Source organism: Podarcis raffonei, chromosome 4 (assembly GCF_027172205.1).
Source record: "Podarcis raffonei isolate rPodRaf1 chromosome 4, rPodRaf1.pri, whole genome shotgun sequence".
Taxonomy (NCBI): Eukaryota; Metazoa; Chordata; class Lepidosauria; order Squamata; family Lacertidae; genus Podarcis; species Podarcis raffonei.
Window position 1 is genome coordinate 38,431,601 of NC_070605.1, and position 27,938 is coordinate 38,459,538.

Genomic DNA, 27,938 nt, shown 5'->3' on the forward strand with positions numbered 1-27,938 from the left:
GCTCCCCCCCCCACCTCATTCCTCTTATCCCCCTAGCCCAAGCACCCATCCTTCTGAAATTCTGCATGTTACACTGTAGAGGTGTTCCTAGGAAAGTATGCCATTTTCATACAAAAATAACTTCCCCCAAAACCACAAGGAGGAAAGCAAATCCCTTTAAAAGGCACCTAGCACAACCCCCCCTCCCGCATTTATGTTTCTGAAATTTGGCAGGTTTTCACCTTTAGGGAACAGTATCCCCTAACAAATTTACCACAACAAAGTAGAGGAGATTGGATTCATTCTGATTTAACCACTCCAAAACTGTAAAAGCTTTCCTTGCAGGAAAATGAACCCAGCAAAGCTTTGGTTTCACCAAATGGAAACTGGGACCTGAGGTGAACTGAGAAGCCTCTGAAGGAATCAAGAGTCAAATTGCACTACTCTCTGAAGTGCTGAACTGGGGCCTGAGCTTAATCTTTAGGCTTTAATCTACTACCATTTCACCGTTCAAAGCTGTAGTATACAAGTTACCTGAAATGCATTGCCTTGATTTTATTTTTCAAATGTTTCAAATTTTTCTAGCTTTTTATTTTATTTTAAAAAGGTTACTTCTCCCATTCTTAACGATTCCAATGTATGAGAGTGGTAAAGCTGCAATTCAAGTCTCCACTCCATAGTCTTTGTATAATGAAGGAGATGGGGAAAGATGTTGAATGAAGAAAGAGTTGAATGAATAATGAGGCAAGCCAGGGTTGCATGTCTACATAACCTATTAAAATGGCAAGAATTCTCATTGCCGTGATTCTACTTGCTACCAATCTGATCAAACCAATTGTGAAAGATTCAGAATCACATTATGTATCACCTGAGTCATCCAGCAACCCCGTATGCATTAATTTTAAGCTTACCTTTGGAGGCTGATGATCTTTGAATCTGGTACCTATGGTTACAAGTAAAAATATAGCACAATTTCTTACTGGATACTCAAAGCACACAAATCTAATCACCACTATGCAGGGACATAAGAAGACCAAGAAAGAATTTCAGCCAAAGCCTTGGACTCATGCTCTGTCCCCTTCCTGCCATCTTCCTACATGGCTACTAGCATTTACTTTCAGTTGTTGAGCATGAAGCACAGCTTGTTTAAGCCAGACCTCCTACTGGTACATGATGTTTGCTGAGAGATGCTGTGAAGCAGAAAGTAAAGGCTAGCAAACTCCTTCCAATCACACGGGAGGAGAGGCAAGAGGGAAACATGTGACAATTCATGGTTTTAGCATTACCTGCAATGAGGCCATTGTCTAATATGTTCTCTTCTCCTTTCTACTTCTTAACTTGTGTCTCCGTCTCATCCTCCTTGCTTTTCCCATGCTTATCTTTTAAACATTGCAGGAGTGTGACAGAAGCAAAGCTTTTCTTCTGGTTGCTCGTGCAAAGTTCCTTTCTTGGCCCAGACCTGCATTCTTGCAAGCTTTCCAGGAGTGCATGTTCAAAGCACGAATTGTGTGGAATGTTTCTTCAATATTTATATCTTTGGTTAAAACCACATGTCCCTCCTTCCCTTTTCATGTTTGCTATTGGAATGCAGTATACAGAATGAAAATGGTACACATGCAGGACTTTCCACCTCTACGACCCAAAGCCAAGAAGCAGAGTTCGTAGCCATGCATGCATGGATTCCACAGCAGTAGCCTTCAGCTTTTTCAGATGCAGAACACACACCTGCCATGGGAGACTCACTTTGGCTTTTATCTTACAATGTGTGACTATATTTGTCTCTCCTCCTTCTATCCTCCTCTCCCTTCCTTCCTGTCCCTGGCTGTTTCTTCACCGCTAACCGTCTTTCACCACTTCTTAAAGACTTATTTATTCCAACTGCCGTTTCTTAATTTATTTGGCTGCTGCTGTGGGCTTAAAAAAAATAAAAAACAAACCTGCTGCCGCCCACTTTACCTGTTTTTAAAGCAGTGATGGTTAGAAGTTAGAGCACAATGTACTAGTAGATTCATGGGCCATTGACAGTAGATTGGGAAGGGTTTCCAGTGCTCGATTTTTATTTTTACAGTAGCAACAACTTCCCGCAACTAAATTAGGCTGCTGAAATGAAAAAAGCTAACAAGGAACCAGGAGTGCACTTGTGTTGAAGGACTGAGACCTAATCAGTTCTGTTACTGAGAACAATTTCTTAGACATAAAATGAACCACGGTCCTTTAACACTAACTAGAGGTGGACATATAGGCTGGAGTTCCAGTACAAAACACAAAGTGGTTCCAAAAAGCAGAAGTCTGCTCAGCTCTTGTATCTATCACTATCAGCAGATAATTGCTTTTTTAAAAATTTATGTTGTTAGCCACCTTTGGAAGTCTTCAGGTGGAAAGGCAGGACATAAGTTTACTAAAAATTAAAAAAAAGATGCACTCTCATACACAAACACAGACAAAACAATGGAATCATGGTCATAGTGCAAGTCAGCGCATAATTCAGTTGTGGGTCAATCATGACCCAGCCGAGAAGATCACCATTACACAGTACTAGTCCTCTCCCTTCACACCTGTATCAGAAGCAAGTGTGGGACATGGATACATAGAACAAAAAACTACGCACACAAAACACTTTTGGAATAGATTGTTGTGAATGCAGTTCCAATCTCTTCATGTTTACCTCCTCAATAAGTTTGTGAAAGAACTGCAGAAGCGTTCCTTCCTTCTGAAGCACCCGGAAAGCTTAGGAAAACTTTAAAGGGCTTAACCTTTTTCTCTGAACAGCAGCCTCCAAGGCATAGTTTCAAAGAGTGATGCTACTGTGCATGGGAGGGGGGCTAAGAATCAGAAAGCCCTGTTATATCCATGGGCCAAGTTACATGCTTCTCTGGATAGTTTTAACCATGTGATATCTATAATTTCAGCTCAAAGACTTCAAGGCCTATGTGCATAATACACACAGCTGTATTATTACTGTCTAGCTTGCAAACTTTCCTTTCAGCAAGACTGCGTTTATTTTTCAAATACCTATTAAGCAGCATTTGTGTCAGAGCAACCCTCACATTCTTCATCCACATAACTTGCATATAGAAAATCCAGACCAAATATTTTCAGGTATACATAGTCAACAACTGCCTACCCAACCCCATCCCATTTTCTCTCCAATCAGCAAACTCACCTTCCCTTCATTTACAATGCAGGCATACTGCTTTTTTCAGTCTTGAGTCTCCAAAATGTTATTGGAGTACAGCTGCCATTATCCCCAGCTGAATGGTCAGGTATGAAGGGGGTTGTAGGCTAACAACATTTGGGGCCCAATGTTGGAATAAAGTTCTACTTCAAGTAAGCCTGGGACCTGATTATGTGCCCCCAAGTTTGATTGCTGATTGCTTTGCTTTTATCTATAGATCCCCCAGACCAAAAATATTGATCTGCGTTAGAATGCATCACAAGATGCCTTATAGAACTCAGTTGCTGGATATGTGCCCCTACTGATCAACATCAGCACCTTCTATTTCCCGTAAAAAGTTTTTCTGAAAGAAAGGAGAATGATAGGCTCCACACCACTCAGCAGAAGGCAGCTCATTGTACTCATGGCACAGGACTTAAAAACAGCCCAATATAACCCTTGCAAACAGAGACAAATCAGTGAGATCCACTGTCAAATTCCATCCCTCCTTCAAAACAATGCTACATAGTGCCCCAAATATTTATCTGATAGGCTAGGTGCAATATCCAGCAAAGTAGTTCCATTAGCCCAAGGATTTCTGTTTTCACAATGGTACTTCACCTCCCTCTCCTCTCCCCACGTGCCATCCCCAAATCTACTCATGTGGTAAAGGAACTTTTTTTGCATGTTATCACCCCATGTATGGAGAACCTTTCTCAGTCTGAGGGCCACTGTCCCTTCTGGGGGACGTATGCCAGTGGTGGGCGAGACCCAAGGCAAAAAGTAGATGGAGCCAGAGGTGGAACAAAGAATGCAACTCTTCCCTTTGTACAGGAGGCTACATTCAAGCTACATGGAAGTCACTGGTTTCTATCTACACGCCCCCACATACACATCCTCCATCCAGGCAAGCAAGCAAGCAAGGGGCATTATCATAGCTCAAGGACACATATCAGCCAGTCAAGAGCCCTCATTGAGGGTACAGAACAGGATCTGTGAGCAGTGTGACCTGGGGAGAGTCCTCAGGGCTGGAAAGAAGCATGGGCAAGGCTGCATTTAGCCCCTGGATGTGAGGGTTCCCCTTGCTTGTACACAAGGCGACCTGCATTTGTGATCTTCTGGTCAATCCTCTCCTAAAACGCACTAAACAAGAACTTTGTTTGAATATTCATTTGATTTTAAGATAAAGCATTTCATGTATACTCTAAGTAAATAGTACTTACCAATAACAACCATATAAATGAAAGCAATTGCTGCTACAATATCAATAATTCCTAAGCCTGCAATCACAACAGAAGTTTGTTTTGGTGGGCATTCTGTTGAGAGAGAGAAAATGGAGTATTTAGGTTAGCATTTTTGTTTCTATTTTCTGAGTTGGTCTGGCAATGTAACTACAACACTTAGGAAAAGATCTACAGCCATAATGTCTTGCACCAATGTGCACATTAACTGCTATGGAAAGTGTCAGGTTTTGCTGTATCTTTTACATGCATCAACCACCATAAGAAGTATGCAGAAAAATATTAAGGAACTGTGGGTCAAAAACCAACAGCAAACAAATACACTTGGCTGTATTTTAATTTTCTGCAAGCATTGGTCTCTAAGACTCATAATTTCAATGGTTTTATGCTAAAACCTGGATCACAAACATCTTCTTTGATAATATGCAGTTTAGTGAAATTAAAATATTATTCACTAACAATGAAGTTATTGACAGGAGTCTGAAGAACAGATGTTAATTCCATCTAGGACAAGAAAAAAAAACCCCAATACAAACACAATTATTTTTAAACTCAAAATGGTGAGTGTGGAGGAAATATTTAGATGCTGGATGCCAAAGAACAACTCACACACTTGTCGAAGACTTGTTGAATAGACTTGTGTTAAAATGAGTCACCGTGAGCGAAAAAAATATATTCTGCAAAATTCTATGCAATGACTTTGACACACAGTTACACAAAGCTTAGTAATCTTGCTGAAATTTAAGAATGCATACAATCAATTTCCTCTTCATTAATCAGAGACCCCAAATTTTGTGTGCTGGTCTGGTGTGGTGTGGTGGTGGACCTCTCACTAAAGCCAAAGGAAAAGACTAGAAACTGCATAGCAAAATCAAACTCCTTTCAGATATTTTGTGATCTCAAATGAGTATCTGCAATCCACAGGAGTCACTGCAACCCTGAACTAGCCTTTATCTAATAAGAAAGATAAGAGGCGAGAATACAGAGCCATTAGAACAGAGCTACTGCCGCTTTATTTGCCAAACATTGAATATTGCTTTAGAGCAGTGGAAAGGGCTGCAGACTGGATGCCTGCAGTTAAAGATAATTTATTCAAACAAGGTTTTAGGACCAAAAAAAAAAAAAAAGCAGCTCTTTTGCTTTATTTTTTTAAAGGTTGCAATAAATGTAATTTCACAGAGGCAGCTTTTTCTAAACTCAAATCTAAGCACAATCTCCACACCCCCACCAAAAGAGCACAGCAAATTTAGATGTCTAGTATGCTATTATTATTATTTCTGGCTGACCACCCTTAGAAAGACAACCTTTAAATATTTGAAACTCAGTCATTTCACACATTCTGTCATCTTGCTGATGTTTAATGCTGTTAAGAGTAAAGAAATGCATCTAAATGTGAAAAGATTTATATTCACAATTTTCTCTGCTGCATGAAGTGAAAACTGCATGAGTGTGTGTGTGTGTGCGCACAGGCGGGCGCACAAACACACCACACACACTAAGATTGTGGGCACAAATTAAAATAATTACAAAAAAGGTCAGCAGTAGCTCTGAGTGAATCTTTAGGATATGCAGTATTACAAAGTTAACAATTTAATGCAAACCCTTTAGATCCTACTTACAAAATGCAGCAGTACATGGCATAGCCATTCTAATTAGAAGGTAACACCACCTTCAAGCAATTGTTTGTTCAAGAGATAAAATAGTAGTTCCAAGTCCTCATAGATCCCTGTTCTATAAAACCCTGTGCGGATTTCACAAACCCTTTGTGCATTTCATAATGCAGACAAGCTGCTTTGTAGGATATTTGTTAAGTGTGCTCTCAAGCTGATTCCCCTTGATAGTATAGAGGGTAAATAATTTCTAGGGAACAAAAAATGTAAAGAATTTTAATAAAACAAAATACAGTGCTCACCTGGCAAACTTGTAGCCAAACCTGCCACAGCAATTAAATATCCAAGCGCTTTCAGAATTATCAGAATAATTGCAAAGAGCGGTGGCTTCTCGAAAACTGGGGAAATAATCATACGTTATTGAGAAAAGAATGGCAAAACCAAAAAGATACATAAGTGAAAAATGGAACAAAGTAAACACTTTCTGAAATGTAACTGAAACCAGTGTAAACGTGTGCTACATGGAATGTCAAGTAAAAACAACCAAAAAACCTCCCACAGCTAGGCTGTCTCGTTTAATTTATCTTATTACATCACAGTACATACAACACTGTATATTAAAACACAAATGATATACCAAAGACAAGTAGCTGCATTCCTCAATCCAGCTAACTTTCAGCACTTAGGTGCACACATGTTTAAAGGTAAAGGGACCTCTGACCATTAGGTCCAGTCCTGACAGACTCTGGGGTTGCGGCGCTCATCTCCTTTATTGGCCGAGGGAGCCGGCGTACAGCTTCCGGGTCATGTGGCCAGCATGACTAAGCTGCTTCTGGCGAACCAGAGCTTATATCAGAGCTAATCAGAATATTGGATTCATCCACTTATCTTTACCAAGTTAAACAATCTTTGCAGCTTAGCTTCTTGTCTCTGTCAGGGAACAGTGGCAGATGAGGCCAACTTATATATTGGCTTCAAGTAACACCACACTTCTGTGAATGGCAAAGGAGGAGACAAAAGTTTGCTCTCTCCATCATCTGCAGTGAAATGACACAAGGCAGACACACGCTACACCTCTATACAGTCGTACCTTGGTTGAGGAACGCCTTGTGACTCGAACATTTTGGCTCCCGCAGCCAATCGGAAGCCGCGTCTTTGTTTCCGAACGAAGTCAAACGGACTTCTGGAACGGATTCCGTTCGAATTCCGAGGCACGACTGTAATGCTAAAATTTCTCCCAGAGGTTATCCAATACAGGGCTGGAGCTAGCATTGTTAAAAGATCCACAACCCTACATATCTAAGGGGTTCTTCCCTTTCTGCTTCCTCTCCCCACACCACAATGGATTATGAAAACTAGTTCACAAGTTAGTAAAGTAACAGATTCTCACCTGATTGAAACACAAAGAAGAGAGGCGGCACCAAAAGGATAGTAGGGAGTACAACTAAGCCAAGACCAAATTGAGATGCTAATGTATAGCCCTCTACAAGAAGCCAAATGAAATAAAAAAGGAAAAGAACAGTTACTATTCAGGGAAAGCAAGCCAAGTGTTACTTTGATCTAGACTCTACGTTACCCCTTGCTCTTAAATCCTGCAACCCATAAAGCTATTGATTTAGAGGAAAACAACACCCCAACACATTTGTGCCCCAAATAAATATATATTATTTTACCCATTGTATTCTTGGAATACACCATTTATTACTAGTTCTTAAGAAAGGAACAGTACTGGACAGCCTCAAGGACAATAAAAATTAAGTGATCCAAACACAAGAGTCCTACCTCTTTAAAGTAACAGTGTTTACCATATCCTAAAAGAGGCAGAAAATTATGAAGGTGACCTACTTAAATGCCCTCTGCAAGAGGAAACTAGAACTGTTTCCATAACAGGATGTAATAAACAGCACTCCAGAACCACCCAAGCTATTCACATAACAAAAGCATTCATATCAAGACTACGAAATAAGGGAAAAAGGGTGCTCTTTTACTTGAAAAACTAACATTCAGATTAAGATTCTAACTGTTACCAACTTTGTCAATGGAGATTGCAGGCCTTTCTTGGAACATGTGATGCCCCCTCTCAGCCTCTTAGCTTAACTCATATTCTTTTACACACAGTGCTTGCACAGCAAAAGAAATACAGCAGGTGTGGGGAAGCTTTTTGTTCTCCAGGTGTTGCTAAATTATAACTCTCATCATCCAAAGCAAGTTATGTCCAATGCCCGGGGATGATGAGAGCTGTAGTTCAGCAACATTTAGATGGCCAAATATCCCCCACATCTGAAATAAAAGCAAAAACAAACTAAGGCCACAGTACTCAGTCATCTTACCACTCCTAGCTATTTCTGACATGACTAATTTATACGGAACAAGAAGAGGTTTAACAATAGGAAGAAGGTGACTGCATGCAAACAATAAAAAGCCTGTCCTTGAAATCCCGCACGGAAATTAAAAGGGGTTGCAGAAAAGCATCACTTAGAGAATTAGGCTCACAGTTCACAATCTGGTATAGTCACAGATTGTTCAAGTTTGAGAATGGCACACAATTCTGCCCTTCCCCCCGATTTTGTTCTCTCCAATTCACAGCTCTTTGGGCATGCTAAAATTAGTCTGTTAGCAATTTTCAATGCATTTATGTTTTACTTTTATTAAGAGCATGCTATTGAACTGTCATGTGTTAAATAAAACAAAATGAAGCTTTGGGCTTGTTTGAAAGTAGCATTTAAACTACAATAAGTATGCTTTATTAACTTTTTTTTTTAGCTAACCGAATACTTTGATTTAAATATTTGGCTACTAGAAAAAATATTTATACAGCGCACACAATTAGTAAGTCCACCTCCCCTTTAATTTAGTAAATAAAAGTCAAACAAACAAGTTAAATCAGATCCAAGTAGAGCACCAGAAAATGAACCAGTGTTGCTGGCCCTGTGCATACAAATCTAGGTGCTATTAGGTTAAACTGTCCCTCTCACTTCTACTTGGTATGAATTGGTATAAGCTGTGAATTGGAGGTAACTATTTCCTAGCATTAACAAAATCTGGGAGAGGGGCAGGATTGTGTGCCATCGTTCAGCCTGGACACTGAGGTACAGTGCCGAGGGCCTTCTGGCGGTTCCCTGGCTGCGAGGTTACAAGGAACCAGGCCTAAAATGAAGGCTGAGAGGTCCTGGATGCCTGATTGCTTGCCATTTCTGATTTTTGTTTCCTTCTGTTTGGACTATACAGTGGTACCTTGGTTCCCGAACGACTTGGCTCCCAAATAAATCAACTCCCGTATGCTGCAAACCCAGAAGTGTTCTGATTTGCAAACGCTTTTTGGAAGCCGAACGTCTGTTTCGGCTGTTAGCATTGTTTCTGGGACCAATCAGAAGCCACGCCTTGGTTTGCGAACGTTTTGGAAGTCAAACAGACTTCCAGAACAGATTGAGTTCGAGAACCAAGTTACCACTGTATTATTGTTTTATTGTTCTGAGATATTTAATCATGTACCACCCTTGGAACCTTCAGACTGAAGGATGGAAAGTAGTAATGATATTAATTTTTGACACTTACCTTTGACCAAAAGAGCAGCACCAGGCACAACAATAATCATGACTATTAGTGCTACGAGACCAAAGCTGATCTTCTTAAGGAGACTCATCTCAAACTTCACAGCTTTAAGTAAAAATGAAAAGGGGAGGAGAATTTAAACACTAACATACTTAAACACAAATATGCAGCTTTTACATTTCATCCGATTCTATGATCTACTGGAATAAAAAGCATCAACAGAATATAAATGCTGAACGTTTCCGCAAGTGATTTTGGACAGCGGTGATTATAAATAAAACTACATAAACATGTTTATGCTGCTGTAATCATTCCATACCACACTTACAGAGGTGCAGGGAAGCAGGGACAGGCAAGGATGAGGCACTACCACCTACTTCACAACAGAGGTGATTATCTTCTGGGGTGCTATCTGCCAATCTTCTGCATGCCAAATAAATCATCTTCTCCCAAAGAGAAACCCACCAAGTAAGCTAATCAGAAGAAAGGTAAGTTACACTAGCTTGTATGACTAAGGGCTAAAATGCCACCATTGTTCTGAAAAAAGACCCTTTTTATGACCAATCAATTTCCCAGAAAATAATGAGCAAGCTTTTTGGTCCACCAGAACTCTTCATCAGGGTGGAATTCAGGAAAAGGCTCAAAGGGGTATGAGGGGAGGGGAAATGCCTTATTACTGAAACCACAATGTCTGCATCAGTAAAAAGTTCAGCTTTGTAAAATAGTCTTATAAGGGGCGGGCTGTGGGAGTTGTCATAAAGAGCATCTGCAGTTCAGAATTTACTACGGTGCTTATTTGTACACTTATGCATAATCTAAAGCATCCACATGCTTGCCAAATGGGAATGATGTGCCTAGTGCAAACTGGTTGCATTCCACCAAAGGCTTTTAAAGAGGCAAGACCAGAAGTGAAAGACAAGGATAGCGGAAATGGTATCTGCAATTCTAAGAGTTTGTAAAATGTATTTTTAGGCTTGTGGAAATTGTCGTATGGCAATGGTGGTTGCTCGTGAGTAACCAGTCAGGACTCTGACCTGTCTTTTACAGGTTTTATTTTGGTGCAAAACTATTTACAGTGCAAAACCATCAGTTCATGTCTGCCTCAATCGCTAGCAGAATCTGGGTGTGGTAGTTTCCTGGTCTTCCCCCAGCATAAGAGCTTAGTCACCCCCAGCCTTTTCCTTCCTTCTTTGCGTTTTACACCTCTGCGCAAGGTGGGCGACGGAAAAGGCGTGCTTCCCTCCTGGCCGGCTTGGCAAGGAGCAGTGCTGAGGCTCCCAGCAGCATCCTATAGCCCTTTCTCCTCCTTTACCCTGGAGGTGTGGCCTTTCCCACCCTCAGACTACGGGGTAAGGCACTGGGGCCTCAGCAGCATCCTCTGGTCCCTTCCCCTCTTCCCCAATGGAGGTGTGGCTTTCCCCACCGCAGGAAGAGGAACTGCTTCGCAAGATTTTCGGAGGTTCCCTGTATCCCAACTGCCCCTCTGCCTCCCTTCCCTGTTCCGATAGCAGTCCCCTGACAGAAATGTTGGCTCCTTCTGTTATTGCATGCAATTAGGGATAGTTGGATTTCTTAAAGCCTGGTCTCTTTGCTGCTACACGCTTTGAACGCACATGCAAGTGGGGCGATGGCTTTCCATCGCTCTATGAGAATATGTTGAAAAGAATGGCTGCCTCCATGAACACTACTCCCCTACATGCTGCCGCCATACATTTATGTCCTGCTATGAACATTCTCATTTGCTTTAGATGCCTCTGTGTTAAATTCAAATGGTTTGCCGGCCCCTTTCTACTACTGGCACACATTATTCATCCTACACTTGTAACTGAAACAAAAATTCCAACTCCTCCACTAAAGGTTCATACAATAGCAGATTCAGAATCGGCTGTGTGAAATCTGTAGCAATCATCTACACAACCTGTAAAACTCCAAGCGACTCAAACTGGCAATATCAAAGGGACAACTGCAACTATGCGCTCCAAGACTTCCTGCCCCCATTACTACTTTCTGTCATGTCAATAGGAGGCCACTTCAAAGATGCTGCGTTCCTGCACTCCTCTTCCTCCCAGCAGCAAACACTCCACCTGTGCCATACAATACTGGCCACAAGCAAAATCTACAGCTCTGTCTATGTGTTGCTGTATTCTCCAAGATTCTATTTCAAATCAGAAGTGCTCTGCATAGAGTTCAATTTGTCTGCTGTTAGCTTCATGTGTGAGACAGATCAGATCCTAAATTCTTCCTTCCTATTCAACAGAACATGCCAGTCTTCTTCCTTTTCTTTTTTTAAAGACACCCAGTTAAATTAGCGAAGTTACAGAAGTGGTTTGCTTCAAAGACTGATGGTTCATAGGTTTATACAGCACTTTGGGAGCCTTCCAAAGAAAAGAAGTTGGAAAAATTGTACGCTCAGTAACACCAGCTGTGCTCTCTTCTGCCCTAGGCACTGTTAACAAACTGCCAGGTACGCTTCTCTGTTCCAGAATCATCTTTGTAGATGTTGCACGTGGTAAAAAAAAAAAGACACAGCATGATTTCCGTGTTTTAAAAAGTATGTGTGAGAGAGAAAGAAACATTGCAAGTAGAATTCTAAAGAGCAGCATTTAAAAGCTGAACAGCTATCAGTAATCACCTCTCACTATACTCATGTTTTCTGATACATTAAAGCAGTAGCTGTCTTATAGTTTACCTCTGCAGCACAGCAATAAATTGGAAATGCTCTGTTTTGCTACTCTGTCGAATGTTTACTTAATCAGCGTGCCATGAAATAATGCCTACAGGCATTGGGTTAGCATCCCCAAGAAACATTACATCACACAGATGTAAGTACTCTCCAGCACAATGGGACTGTTTTTAGCTTAATAATATATACTGTATCCAAAGTGATGTCTAAAGTGATTAGTAAGCTTTGAAGATCCACATCTAGCATTACAAACTCCCTCAATGTTCACAATGCCCACTGCAACAGGCACTGGCCTATGAATGACATTTTAAATTACACAGTATTATAAATAACAATTTGTGTTCTCTCAAGTGCTTCAACATATGTACCAAGGGCATGTGGAATTTTCAGAAGCAAATTGAACGAAAATATTACCTATTAAATCCTGCAAATAAAAGAGACAGGCAACTGACAAACAGATGGCTACTAGCACTACCCAATCATTGCTCTTCTTTTGTAAGCCACAAAAAGAATTACAATCGACTTTCCACATTATTAGGAGTACAGAGTTGTATTTTTTTCTATATGCATAGCAAAAAAAGGAGGGGTTCCCCAGATAAGCAGCAGTAGCAGCAGGCCATGCATTTCAATATATTTACCCCTTGCCTATGAACTGAAAACCCTTCACTTGGACTCTTCATTCTTGGAGTAACAACCCTCTAGGATTGATTCAAATGCCTAGGTACATGTAGCAGAATCACAATGTATAGGAATAAAGTATGTCCGGGGGGGGGGGGAATCTGGAAAGAAAGAATAAGAGGATAAATGGCTGCCATCCACAAATAATTCTTCAACTGGTTTCTGAAGAAGCACAAAACAAGAGAAAATTCTGAATTTTCTGGTCTTCCCTTGGTAATGGACTGGATGAGAGCCAAGAAACTGAAGCTCAATTCAGATAAGACTGAGGCACTGCTAGTGGGTGGTTCGCTAGACTGGATAGGTAGAAGACTGCCTGCTCTTGAAGGGGTTATACTCCATTTTAACCTTAAGTAGCTTGGGGTGCTTGTGGATCCAATACTGTCATTTTCAGGCCCAGATGGCCTTGGTGGCACAGAGTGCCTTCTGTCAGTGTCAGCTGGTGGCCCAGCTATGCTCCTATCTGAATAGCCTAACTTCTGTGGCCTATGCTCTGGTAACCTCCCTCTAGGATGGATTTCTATAATGCAATATACACAGGGCTGCCTCTGAACATAGCTGTCAATGTTTCCCTTTTTTAAAGGGAAATTCCCTTATTCCGAATAGGATTCCTTGCAAGAAAAGGGAAAAGTTGACAGCTATGCCTCTGAAGAAGGTTCGGAAACTTCAGCTGGTGCAAAATTCAATGAGCAGAATGCTCAACAGAACAAGACAGTTTGAGCATACATATAAGACCAATCCTGCTCCAACTGCACTGGCTTCTAATTAGTTTCCTGGCCCTGTAAAGCCTATAAAGCCTTGCATGGCTCAGGACTTCAACACCTTAAGGATCACCTCTCCCCATACAAATTGACCCGGGCCCTGTACTTGTCATTGGAGGTCCTTCTCTAAGTCTCACCTCCCTGAGAGGTCCAGAGGGTGGCAACATGAGAATGGGCCTTTTCTGTAGTGGCTCCCTGACTGTGGAATGCTCTCCCCAGAAAGATTGGTCTGGTGCCATCACCACATGTCTTTAGGCAACAGGCAAAAACATTCCTCTTTACCCAGGCCTTTAGCCATTAAATAATCTATGGCCTGTTAAAGCGGGGGTGGGGGGGGTGCTGTTATTATGATCATTTTTTATACTTTTTCTTATTATGCTTTTTATTATACTTTTATTATTGCTGCTCCGTAATTAACGTTGTGCACTGCCCTGGTATCTTTTGATAAAGAGCAGTATATAAACTGAATTAACAAGTACAAAACAACAACTCCACTGCTATTTATGTTTCAGGCATTGATTGGATAACTCATATTTTGTATCTGATATATGTGTGTGTGTATTTGCACATGCTTATGTTTCAGTAATCACATCTATTTTGTTGTTACTTGGGTTCCTGCAACTATGTCTTTTTCTTTTCTTCCTATATTCATCCTGCTATGTTCTTTGTGCGCCACTGGGCATGACTGAGTTGCTATGTGTGGGGACTCCAGCACTCATTTAGTTTAACCATTGTGTTGGATGCCATTATATGACTCCCATTCATTTCTTAAAACTGATCATTTAATGATCACAAACCCATATACATGAATGCATACACTCATACATAAATATTTTAATGAAAAATAGGTATAGCATTATAAACACCATGCTATAATGCTAATTTATTAGCTATAATACAGCTATAGTGCTGTAACACTCTACTGCAATAATTCCACAGCAGTATGGTGTCACAGGAATATTTCTCTTTCACTTTTTTTTTAAAGGTGGATTTTTAAAATGACGTCAAAAATGGTGCTCAACACAAATGTTGTCGTAATGGTGTGCCAAGGTGTGCATGGGTCAGTTATCCTGTCTGTCATGGAAAAACTGCACCCTTTAGAAAAGACTGAAGAGTGCATTAAAGGTAAATACATCTGTGAAGTTTCAAGTACTCCTTCCATTCAAGTACTCCGTATGAACCCAGGGAAAATCCAGGATGACAACGAATGAACGACGGTGCTGTGTGGATGCTCTGTAACACTGAGTGAATGAAGCATGGCAATTCCATACTAAATGCCTGTGGGGGAAACATGTTAATGGACACCATAAAATAAGCTCGTACGGCCAGATACAGAAAGAGAGCCTTATTATATGGCTGTTCAGTAAGTTTTCACTTCACGGAAAATGTATTCCACCATCTGGGAATGAAGATCAGCCTTGGCTGTCTCCCCATGCCAAAAGTTACTTTACTGGACACCGAGTGATACTAATCTATTATTTAGTATGGGTATTCATTAAAATTCTCACAGCAGTTTAAAATAGGACTCAGGGTAAAAATACAATTTAGCTAAAGTAAGTTTGAATAACTGAGGGGGAAAACTATTAAAGCTGCAACTCTATCTATGTCTTTAATTCAGTTCTTTCAGTTAAATCTCTCTCTCCCCATACTGTAACCTTCTCTTTACAGCAACTTTGAAGCTTTATATCAAAGAGCTTCTCCTTGTCCTTTAATAGAGCTCTACAAGGGTAAATTATTTCCCCAGATGCTATATGGAGCATTGGTGTGGGCTCATTCGGACATCTCAGTACAGTAATCAGTACAGCATAAATTATTGCCTAGAATGGTGGAGTAACCAGATCTACTTCTAAGGCCTTTGTTCAATCAGAGACAGTCTGCCATATTCAGCAAGAATGCTTGCTCGGAAAGAACTCCCCTTTAAGCATCACTCCATTTTTATTGGATGCTACAGATTTTAAAATGTCATACAGGGCTGCCAATTTTTAAAAATAGGTCATGGGGAAGCAAAAGTGATTGATGATCTCTGGAGATCACGCGTTAATCTATACTGCTGTGATTTTGTGAGGGAAATCTTGTAACTAGCATACCATGGCAATGTACCATGTAATTTGATGCTCTGTTCTTGGTCTTGAGCTATGTATACTATTATGTATGTGTGTCTGCAGAAGCGCTGAGCGATAAACTTTGCTTATTTACTTATTAAACAGGTTGCTCTAAGTTTACACCAATAAACAGAAGAAAAACAGTAATGGAGCCCACAAAGGATTAAAAGGCTTTGATTGGTACCCAAATGATAATGCAGTCAATGCCAAGGAAGCTTCTCTTGTGAAAATTTTTCATAACTTGGAGCCACCACTGAGAAAGCCCTGCTCCTGGTAGCTATCTCCCTTGCCTCTGATGGCAGGGCACCCACAGAAGCCCTTTGGTTGCAAGGCATCGGAAGGTGTATGCAGAGGCAGGCCATGCTTCAATTCTCCCATGCAGAAAGAAGGGTTTTCATCTAATTGCTGGTTTTGTCCTTTTAGTTGGAGCTAGAGATTAGTCGAGTGCTGAAAATATCTCCTTCTTTAAGAAAACCAAACCAAAAACCAAACCCATTCTACAGCAATTAATAAGAAAATAAATTGCATCCAAAAATTATCAGAGGGGGGAAATGGGCAGGGTACAAGAGTTCTGTTGCACTTTCCTTATTTTCACAGTGGCTGCTGAAGTTTGTGAGCATGCTTTCTTTCATCCTACAAGTCTCCCCAGTGGTCTGCATTTTGCAACCTCACCAGGTGACTGCACTTCCTTAAAAAAACTCACAACAATAAGGTACACTCAACCCTATTCCCACCAAAAGTATTAAGAAGCTTTAAATCACCCCAGAAATGCAGCAAAAAAGTAACCACCCTAGAAGCCTATTTCACAGTGGTAGGGGTTGGTTTTGGGGTGGTGGTGGTTGTTTTTGAAGAATGGAAGACAGATTTCAGCATAGCACAGCCACAGTCAGTGCAACTAATGCAGCAAGCGCATGATGTGATCATGGTACCCAGTCCCAGTTAGTAAACTAGCAGCAGCACCTTCAAAAGCAGCACCAAGTACTACAGTTGTTTAACCAGGAAATCACCAGGGCAAGGCTCTCTCTGTCTAGACAACACTGGTCTAAGCATTCTGTAGCACCAAACAACTAGTGCTTGACAGTGATGAATCAATGAGAAACAACTGACTGCAAACATAATCCTTCAGCAGAGTGTAACCCAGTCAACCACAAGATGAACACCTCAGTCTTTTCTGGACTGAGCTTCAATTTGTTGGCCCTTATCCAGCCCACTAGCACAGCGAGGCGCTGGATTTAGCATTTCCTCTGCTTCACCTAAACTTGATGTGGAGGAATAGAAACAGAGTTGGGTGTCACCCACATGTTGAGAATATTCTACCTCAAACCTCCAGGTGAACTTACGCAATGGTACCACTCTGAGGCATCACTGTGTTACTATTTGTTTTAGGGCGAGTGGTGCATGAAGTGGCGCGTGGGCGTTTGTTGTCAGTCTTCTGTATCTCCACCTAGCTGACCGTCACTTGCATAGGGCATTTTGTTGGGTAGTGTCACTTGCAAGGATTACAAAACCAGAATTTGTGGCTGTATGCAATCAGCGATGCCGTATCTACAGTTGCTTCCGCACTCCTCTTGGGATTCAATTAAACAACAACAGCACTGTTCTGGCTCATATTTGTCACTGGAATAATCCTGTTATATTTATATTTCAAGAACATGAAATGCTAAGTTCTGAGGTTAGATGTCTAGCACATAGTTGCTATGAATTTTCTGTTCCCCTGACTCCCCTCAACATGTCTGAAAGATCCCAAATCTCCCGGCACCTCCATGTCACACCCTGCATTTTGCTAGTGCTGCTTAAGCCTTTATTGAAATGTTGTCCGCAGCTGTATAGTTCAAGCACTAAGAATACAACAGGAGCCCTGCTGGGTCAGATCAAAGGCCTATCAAGTACTGCATCCTGTTTCCTGTAGTGATGAACGAAACACCAGTCTAGGAAGTCTCCTAGCAAGATGCAATTGGGATATGAGCTGTGCAAGTACCTATTTTCAGATTATTTTTCAATCCAGTTGTTCACAGTATGACTGATTTGTAGGCAGGCATAGGAAATAACTCCCCCAAAATTAAATGGCCAAGTTGAGGAACATCAAGAAAGGAAGGAGCAGTCACCTATTTCTTGCTCACAGAGCCAATACCCCAATGAAGAGTAGAGGTGGGACAGAAAGGTTGCCAAACCAGTTCCTCAAGCTAAAGCCATTCCAACGTTCCAAGTCTAGCCAGGCCCACTGAGATTGGGGTATTGGGTCAACAGGTGGTAGGGCCCCCAGACTCGGAGCTAGCTTTCTTTTTTTTACAAAATAATAATCCTTCTAGAAAGAAGCAAAATGTGTTCTGTGTTCACTGTACCGCTAAGATCTTGAACAAGCAGTCATTGATAACCGCAAGTTTCCTTTCTACAACAGATCATCAGAAAAAGGTACTGATCACCATCAACAGAAGTCACATATTAAAGGATATCAGACTTGAAATTAATTACAATGGAATCTTTTATTCCTGGTAATTTTCCAAGAATGGAAAATGTTAGAAGCTACATAAACTGCTCATACTATGAAATCTTACACATTTTTTTAAACATAATGCATTAACTACTACTTCTTTTTACTCCATTGTTGGGCACATGCAAAGCATTTTACGATAAAATACTATTCAGCATTGGTAAGGAATAAAGAATTTAGTACTTACCAACATAGCCAACCTGTAGCAAAAACAATGCTACCGCCAATATGGCTGCACCAATGACTAAGAAACTTTCCATTGGTTGAAACCAAAATTCTATAAGAAAAATATAGTAAAAAATACAAATTTTAGTTTGATTTAGCAACACAAAACAAGCAAGTCTTATTGTATTAATTAATATACTGACCCGACATTAGCTCTGGGGTTTACTTTGGAGACCACAGGAGGAACCAAACACTCACAGTCCAAACTGTCATTTTTCTAAGTTTCATTTTCATAAAATGACAGAATTGTGTATTTTTACTGTTCTCCCTTGGGCATCCCCCCCTACACCCAGTACCTTAAGAGTAACAGTTTCTCCATCTCAACAGACTGGCTCATTTCCAGGGGGACAGACTTAACATTAGACACTCTAAAAGTCCTTGACATGGAACAGACTATTGATAGATTACATCAAAAATCTTTATATGCCATCCACTAGCACAACTGAGTAAAGTTATTAGATATGTGCACACACATTAAAAATATGAATGTTTAATTGTTGATTGCCTTCAAGTATGCTATTATCAAAGGGAATTAAAACAAGTTTAAGATGCTATTAAAAAGTTATCGAGAACTTGTTACTTTTATTCTTCTTTGATCTCATGTCTACCACAAAGTCAATTAATTCATGCCTAAATCTGGATCAATAGACTAACAAATTGAGACTCAGAACAAGTTGTACCACAGTGGCTTCTTATCCATCCCAAATACTTACAGAAGCTATACTACCATGGTAGTTTACACAGAACTTCATAATCTAAAAATAATATCACATTTCTTCTGCAAAGCTAAGTAAAGCTATTTGGCAAAGAAAAGCAAGACCCTAGATAAAAAACACTGCAATGGATTTTAGCCTTTGGAATGCTTACTTTAAAAAAATTACTTCTGATCAGGCCAGTCCTTGAAATGCAAGAATACTGTGCAGAAACACATGACGATTCAAGGAGCACAACATGACCTAACTTCTACAACTGCTATTGCCAGATTGTGATGACTACTTCCTTCTAATGGAATAAATCAGGCCATGCAAGTAAGCAGGAAAGAATCAAACTTCTTGAATGGAACAAACTGATTATACCCAGGAGCAGATTCAGCTTGTACACTTCAGCAGCTTGTCAGCTACTCACTAGTTATGAACAGTGCTATTTGTGGCATTAAATTCTTAGTACAAGCCAGATCCCACAACAAAGCCATTAAGCTCAATTCAAAGGCTAAATCCATCCATCTATCTACCTATCTATCTATCTAAACTGAAGAACCGGCAGTGACCCAAAAAAAAGGGCAACATCTAAGCTAGCTCAGTCAGTAGAGCATGACTCTTAACTTCAGGGTCAAGGGTTTGAACCCCACATTGGGCAAAAGATTCCAATGTTGCCGAGGGTTGGACTAGATGATCCTCAGGATTCCCTTCAATCTACAGTTCTATGATTCCATCTACTTTAAAGGCCACAACAGAACTGAACTAGCACTTGCAAGTTGCAAGAGTAAACAAACATGGAAAAGAGGGAACATGAAACATCCAAAATTATGCAAAGGAACTGGTGGAAAGAGTGTAATCATACAGACAAAAGGTCTACAGCTCATTAAGGACCGCAAAATGAATCTTCTTGCAGAGGCAAGACATCACCTTTGCCTTTATCAACAATACATGAAGTGGAGAATATGAAAAGATCTGTGACACATCTGCAGAGAGAAGTGTGGAGATTTGTCTTCTTCTTGCATCCCCTTGGAACGATAAGGTCACAAGGCTGGGAGAGCTTGTGGACCCAGCCTTGTTCCTCAACGCTAAGGTAGCAGCTATTGCTAGGAGTACTATGGCAGGGGTTGTATCACTTCTGTCCCTTCCTGGATAAAGCAGATTAGCCAGTGACATACATGCCTTGGCCATGCCCAGACTGGATTACTGTAGCACACGCTACATAGGGCTAACTCCAAAAGAATCTGCCTCTGCAGATCTGAGACCAAGGCATCTCTGGCATCCTGCCATATGATCCTGTATGCCCACTGCATTCAACATTCAAGGTCAAACAATGCATCCCACCACATTCAGAAGTACAATTGGCTTGAGTGTGAGACATGGCCTATTCTACTTTAGCATCCAGAAACTTGTGGAACTCCCTCTTTAAAAAGACTTGGTTTGCTCCCTATCTCTGAAGCTCAAGGCAAGCTGCCAAGACCTTTTGATTTTGGCAAGTTTTTAATATGAGTTTTAAATTTAAATCTCCTTGTTTTTATGTTGAATTCCCCTTGGGGTTTTTACTGCATGCAACTCACTGTGGTAATTGAACTGCTCCTACTGTGCTTTAGGTCTTTAATGAACTTTTTTGGAAGCCACCTTGAGTTTACTTTATTTATTAAAAGAGATCTAGCTATATATTTTTTTCAAAAAAATTTCAAAATTAAGAAGACCCAGCTGAAAACACAGTTCTTCATTCTTATCAGTTCATGCTGGCAATTTAGTTGCACTAGGCTATATCAAAAAACATTTGAAAGAAGAATTAGCAATTCCATCCAAATTAGCAGTTCAGAATACAGATGGGGAACAAGCTGCCTGGGACCCAGAAGCAGCCTGTAAAGGCCATGAGTGGCTGGACAACCCACTAAAATATTTACTGGTGGTAGCAGTGTTGCTGCTTCCATTTGGTTTTCTTTAAAAGACCCACTGTACAGAATTCATTAGGAATAGTAGCAGCAGAAATGGCACTTGAGGCACTGCTACTGCAGGGGAAATGTCTCTCTTGGCTGATTTGTTTGTGGAAGGGGGGTTATTGGTTTGTTGTTGTTTTTTTATTATGTGTTTTGTGTTCTCATTTTGTATTTTCATGTCATGAACCGACCTGTGATTGTCGAATGAAGGGCAGTATGCAAATTTAATAAATACTGATAATAAATAAAAACAAACCACAGAGTCCAGGAGAACTGACAGCAGTGGTGGGGAACCTGTGGCCATTCAGATATTGCTGGACTCCAACTCCCACCAGCCCCAGCCATTATGCCCAATGGCCAGGTATGAGTCACTGTTACAGGGATCTAGGACCCCACTAGTACAAAAATGCTTCAGTGCTCATGGCTAGTTACACTGCAGTTAAGGAGCACTGAAGGGTCTTTCTCTGCCCCCAAATAGGTGTCAGAGCTGAATCGTGGCTCCAGTTTCCTCTCGAAACATACAGTGACACAACACTGTCAATTGTTCAAGGTAAATTGAGCTATCATGTTAGTCAGCTAAAATTGCTTATCCTTCTGCACTTCATATAGCTACATTATACAAAGGCAGGCAATTACAGACCATCTACGAATGAAATAATGCTGTGTGTTCAGAGTAGGATAATTTGATCTAACCATTTCTTACACAGAATTCTTGAATAACAAAATCCCAAAATTCAACTAATGGTTATAAACAAGCTGCAGGCCAAATGTAAATTGACTTTTAGAGTCAATTCAATTTCCAGAATTGATTACAAAAGTATTAGAATTCTGAGTTGCCATTACTTGAAGATTCTTGAAATTCTTGGCACTGTAGCATGCTTTCAGGAATGGCCCCGTGCATCATTGCCATTTCCTTTCTAACCAGAAGGTGGCATCGCAATTCCTTTGTGAGGTTGGGCAGCTTTTACAATTACATTTTAAAGGTATGTTTTGTCTAAGATTCAGGAAAATCACTTCTGAGAATAAGGACAATTTTGTTGTCAAGAACTGGAAGTGGAAACGTTTCAACAATAAAGAAAATTAAACAAAAGGGGGGAAGGAATATACATTTCTATATCAATTTCAACACTCATCAAGACATTTACCACAAGCGATAATCTCAAATCCCATAGTTCTACAAATGTGCATAATTCAGCCTGATTAATTCCGTTAGAACTGAATAATAAACACATTTTAAACCTCAAGAACCAAAAGAACAATCAACCTATATTTTAATTCCAGTTCAAGTTGCATTGCACCTGTAGCCAAAACAGCAATATCCATGGACAAGAAAGATGTACATATACATAGGAGTAAAGCTCTTGCTGCTGCATTAGCTCAATACAGACAAGATACATTGTACCTCACTACCCTCAGAAGTGTAAGGAATGACGACCCGAGAGGGCCTTTTCTGCAGTAGCCCCTAAATTGTGGGACTCGCTTTCCACAGAGGCATGCATGTCTAGTATTTTCATCAAACAACTTTCGCCATGTGCTGAAGACATCTCTCTTTACATTGGCCTTTGGTACCCCATAAGGCTCCGCATTTGTAAGAAATCAGCCTTTTAGTGTGGCAGTACCCACAATTTGGAACTCCCTGCCTACTCACATCTGGCGGATGCATCCAGTGCACTCCTTTCGGCACCTGCTAAAAACATTTTTGTTTACACAAGGCTACCCACACATGCAGAATGTTTGTATGTGCTTTAATCTGATTTATGATTTAGTTAGCTGCTTTCAATAGTCTTTTCCTTGTATTTTTATTGTTGTTGGGTTGTTGTTGTTTTGCAAACTGCATTGAGCTTGCTGTTTTTTAAAAAAATCAAGCAGTACATAAATTATATGAAATGAATAAGCATAAGGGCATAATCAAACTGCCTTATACCGAGTGAGGCCACTGATTCAACTAGCCAAGTCCTGTGTATTTCAGGGGTAGCCAACATGAAGGCCTCCAAATTTTGTTGGAATATGACTCTCATAACCCCTGACCATGCTGGCTGAGGCTGATGGATGGTCTCACTCAGAGAGGCCCTTTTCCAGTATCAAAGAGTTTGGACTCAATTGTACCTGTTGAAGGTGTTTTGTAAGGCTGCTTCCTGGGTGTCTGTGTCTACTTTTGCAAAGCACTACTAAACTGACATTTCTACCTCTGCTGATTCCACTCTCAGCACAAAGGCTCTTCCTCATTCTTGTCCAAATGTGGCTGCCCAACTCAGGGTGTCAAGGGACATTGCTACAGTACATCCCTAAGCAGGTTGATCTCCAACTCCAACAAAAATGAAATTAGACTTATCATAAGCCTTTGTTCTACTTTGATTTGGGAGGACATCCTGCCCACACCTGGTACAAGGCTGTTCCTCACAGACTAGCCTATGAAAGCCTCTTTCATCATTATTTGAGTTGTGATTCCCAGAGGAAGAGAGATTGTCCATATTCTGCCTCACTCTACTTCATACTGGATGCTATTAGTTTGCCTTGTTGATTTAGCAAAGTTACATAGTCTCCTAAGAAGTAGCGATTAGTCTACTTCCAGTCTCTGACAATTTCACACCCATTCATTCAAAAATCCATTCTGTCCATAAACCTGACTTTTCTATTAAAAAACCCCCAAATCTGTATGAAAGTTCGCATTTAAAAACATTTAAATACAAATTTTATTTCAACACACACATTTCTAAGCATATTTTATTCTAAAATTTTATTTTATCCATTTTATTTTATAATGGATTTGTGTACTTTTTTGAGGCAAAAATTGTACTGCACAATTCCGAGAAGTGGATAATCTGAAAAATAATTATGCTCCAATCCTTGTACAGGAGCTAAAAATTAGGTCAGTTTGCCAGGTAAACAAATGGACAGAACAAGGCCCTCCATCCCTGCTTAAGAGGATTCCCCCCCACCCTGCATATCTATGGCTTGTCTCAAACTGGGTGCCTAACTAAATTCATTAAAATTCTGCCTCTGGAAACAGATGGTGAGGATTATTTTATTCATTTTATTTGTCACTTACTAAAAACTAGAAGATAAGCACCAAGTAAGAGCAAAATGTCTGAGTGAATAGGAACATCTTCACCTGGCACAGAAATCTAATAGTGATAGTGCGAGGCACATCTCTCTAAAAGGAACATTCCAGTCAGGGAGCCACAACCGAAAAGGCCCCATCTCATGCTGCAACCCTCCACACCTCCACTGGAAGGAATACACAGGTGATGAACATAGGGCTCAGGTAGGTTTACATGGGACAAACCAGTGCCTAAGATATTGAGGTCCTGAGCTGCACAAAAATAGCACTTTGAATCAAGCCTGGAAATGAACTGGCAGCCAGTACAGTTATACAATCAAACCTCCTACTTCCAGTCAACAATCCGGTTCCTGAACTCTCCATTAGCTGCTGTTTCCAAACTGTCTTCAAGGAAGACCCACATACCACGCATTGCAGCAACCTAACCTAGAGATTACCAGAGCATAGACAACAGAAGATAGGCTATCCTTGTCCAGATAGGGTCACAGCTGGGACACCAACTAAAGATGATGAAGGCACGCTGCACAATTTGTGCCTCTAGTGATGGTAGTGGATCCAAAAGTATCCCCGAACTGAATACCTACTGTGGCGTAGGGACTGCAACTTCATCTAAAAGGTAAAGGGACCCCTGACCATTAGGTCCAGTCTTGGCCGACTCTGGGGTTGCAGCACTCATCTTGCTTTATTGGCCAAGGGAGCCGGCGTACAGCTTCCGGGTCATGTGGCCAGCATGATTAAGCCGCTTCTGGCGAACCAGAGCAGCGCATGGAAACGCTGTTTACCTTCCTGCCAGAGCGGTACCTATTTATCTACTTGCACTTTGACATGCTTTCAAACTGCTAGGTTGGCAGGAGCAGGGACTGAGCAACAGGAGCTCACCCCGTCGCAGGGATTTGAACTGCCGACCTTCTGATCGGCAAGTCCTAGGCTCTGTGGTTTAACCCACAGCACCACCCGTGTCCCCCGCTCCTTCATCTAGAACAGCTTAAATCCCACCTACCCAGTCAAAGGAACCACCTGCTAACAGTGCTTCAGTGTTACCCGGATTGAGCTTCACTTTATTGGCTCTTGCCAACCTAGCATATCCCACAGCTGCCAATGTGAAGGGCCCAGGACACATGTAGCCACCTGCATTGATCCAAGCACCTTTCCCACATCTTTGAGACATACCAGCTGAAGCTCATCCAACAAAAAGAACCAGACACTGCTCTGGATACCTCTTAAGATTCACCTACTATATTGTACAGGGAAGGGGTAGCCCAGTGTGGGAGAAAATACCATTCTAGCCACCATGAATGCAAACCAGCAGCCTAAGCCTCTTCAGCCTGAATGATGCATCACCACCAGAAACAGGCATTGCCAAAAATGGGCACTGCCACCTTGCCTATGGCTTGCTTGCCCCTTCTCCACTTACCACACTGAACATCCAATGAATGACGGAGGGACAATGTTCATCTTAATCATGGCACCGGGGAGGGCGGGTTTGAAACCTCTCCTCCATCCAGCCCAACTTTACAAGGAGATACATATTGTCCCTTCCTTATTTTGCCATCCACTGTGCTGTTTACAAACCTCATATGGGAACATTGGGACTCTGCAACCCAGTTCATGTTGCTCACCTTAACCTGCTGCACTGTTTGGTTTTGTGGTTTTCAGACCTGTTGCATTTTATGAACCGCATTGGATTTTGGGGTGCAGGTGCTTTAAATACATTGTGCAATTCACAAGGATAAAAGAAAACTGTCTAAAATCAAGATGCAAGCAGGAGTGGCTCCCCTGGCAGGGAAGAGGAAACAGTCTCCTGGCAGGGTCATCACTAGTTTACATGAATGGGGAGAGGTAACGTGAAGGCAAGGTCAGGGCTGAATTGGCATAGCAGCAGGAGCACTGGATTGGTTCCACTGGTGTGACTGCACAGCCCTGACATCACTACATTCTTGCCCCTCCTGATAAGTGGCAAGGAGGACCAGTGACAATGGTATTCTGATGTTGCTCCTAACCTCAGTTTGTATTGATGATTATTAGTGTTATATATTATTAGTGCTTTGTTTTACGCCTGCTTCCCTGGTGTTTGTCCTAGCACGGCTTCAGATTTGCTACCTGTTTGTGGTTGTAGGTACTTGCATTAATCCCATGTTTTGTAATGGCATTGTGCCACAGACAAAAATTAAAATTAAAATCACTTACCATATTTTTCCGTGTATAAGACTATGTTTTTTCCTTAACAATAATGTCAAAAATTAGGGGGTGTCTTATACACGGGGCCATCTCCCCCCATTTTCTTAAATCTGAGTCCCCCAAAATAGGGGGCATCTTATACATGGGGGCATCTTATAGACGGAAAAATATGGCACTTTATTACCACTGTAATTTATTATACTGTAATTTTCCATTCCATTGCCCATTCATCGAGTTTGAGGAGATCCTTTTGGAGCTCTTCAAGCATGCCTGAAACATTACCATCTCAGATAAATCCGCTGTCACCTACCTGCCAACATGGCTTCTTGCACCCCAACAAACTTGCTTGCCAGCTACAAATGATCATGGCCCTCTAGGAAGCAGAACACCAAGAAACAGATTCTCCAACCTCCAGCAAAGCTCTTCCCAAGTCATAGAGGATTTGGTGGAACGTTTCTTGTGCTGTGCTGAGCAAGCCGAAACACATTCGCCAAAACTCAGTGCAACACGAGACTTCTGTCTGCAAGACACAGCATGAGAAGCCACACTGGGCACACTGCCCATTGTAAAGCTCAATAGAGAGCCCCACCCCACCCTGCCCTCCTCTAGCAGCCACAGAAGTCTCAGGGGAGGGAAAGACTCCATTGTCAGCACCAATTCTAGCTGGCTACTAAACTAAAATGTGTGGACCCCTGGCTACTTTGTCATTCACCCAAGAATCCAGATAAATTATACATGGGCCTTTAAAAGCACCAGTCTTGATACATAACAGAGAAAAACAAGACAAATAACTTACGTGTACCATATCGAAGTTCAATTACATGCTCTCCTTCTCTGTTTCTTTCTACTACTATACACGTGTAGTTTCCAGGAACGGCTTCCTTTAGAGACATCTTGATTGATGCAACACCAGCAGTTAGGTTCAATATATCCAGTAGATCTACACTCAAAAAAGTATTGTTTTTGAAATACCTGTTCTCATAGCCATCATAAGTAAAAAACTCTTTCCCATCTATTTTCCAGTTCAAAAACATTTCATCTCTGCTGAACCTTTGTAGATTAGTAACTATGCACGGTATGATAATTTCAGTTGTATTACAGACATCAAAGGAAACATTCTGAATCTTCTTAAACACCAACTGCGCAGAACCTGCAAGAAGGAAAAACAACTGTTACTTATTTGAACAGAAAGAATTAAGTCCATGCTAGTGTTGATAACTTTTGGAAGGTACATTCTGCTGAGGACTACCCCCGTACAAACTCATAGAATGAGGGCCACTTAAGAACAGTTCTGGGTGTACTGTGCCACTATTAGCCAAAATTGTGGAAACTTTTGTTAATTACTCCATCACTAACGCTGCCTCAGAAGAACATCAGGTAACAGCAGCACAGAAAGGGAAAACAAGCCAGCTATCAGCTTTTCCTCTGCATTATTTGATATTCCAATGTTTGGGATAATCCCCCCCCCACTCCCAATTATTTGTTGTGATTGCTTTGTGCCAGTACTGTTGTCAAGCCATCTTAATCATATCAGAGAGAAGGTGGGGCCTAAACAGGCAAGAGTTTCTAAAATATTCAGCTT

At 41.1% G+C, this 27,938-nt stretch overlaps 1 protein-coding gene across 8 annotated transcripts in view; it reads right to left on the minus strand.

Moving 5' to 3' along the window:
- The window catches only part of CD47 (CD47 molecule), a 231,861-nt gene that overhangs the window by 199,087 nt on the left and 4,836 nt on the right, over window positions 1–27,938 (minus strand). For 7 of the 8 annotated variants that reach the window (XM_053386274.1, XM_053386269.1, XM_053386272.1 and 4 more), the window contains exons 2-8: window positions 27,153–27,506; window positions 18,436–18,525; window positions 9,540–9,641; window positions 7,375–7,467; window positions 6,287–6,382; window positions 4,357–4,449; window positions 891–922 (exon numbers count right to left, since the gene is read on the minus strand). In XM_053386274.1, the coding sequence (XP_053242249.1) occupies window positions 891–922; window positions 4,357–4,449; window positions 6,287–6,382; window positions 7,375–7,467; window positions 9,540–9,641; window positions 18,436–18,525; window positions 27,153–27,506 (860 nt within the window). The remainder of the gene's footprint in view (window positions 1–890; window positions 923–4,356; window positions 4,450–6,286; window positions 6,383–7,374; window positions 7,468–9,539; window positions 9,642–18,435; window positions 18,526–27,152; window positions 27,507–27,938) is intronic. The other variant, XM_053386268.1, reaches the window with a different exon arrangement.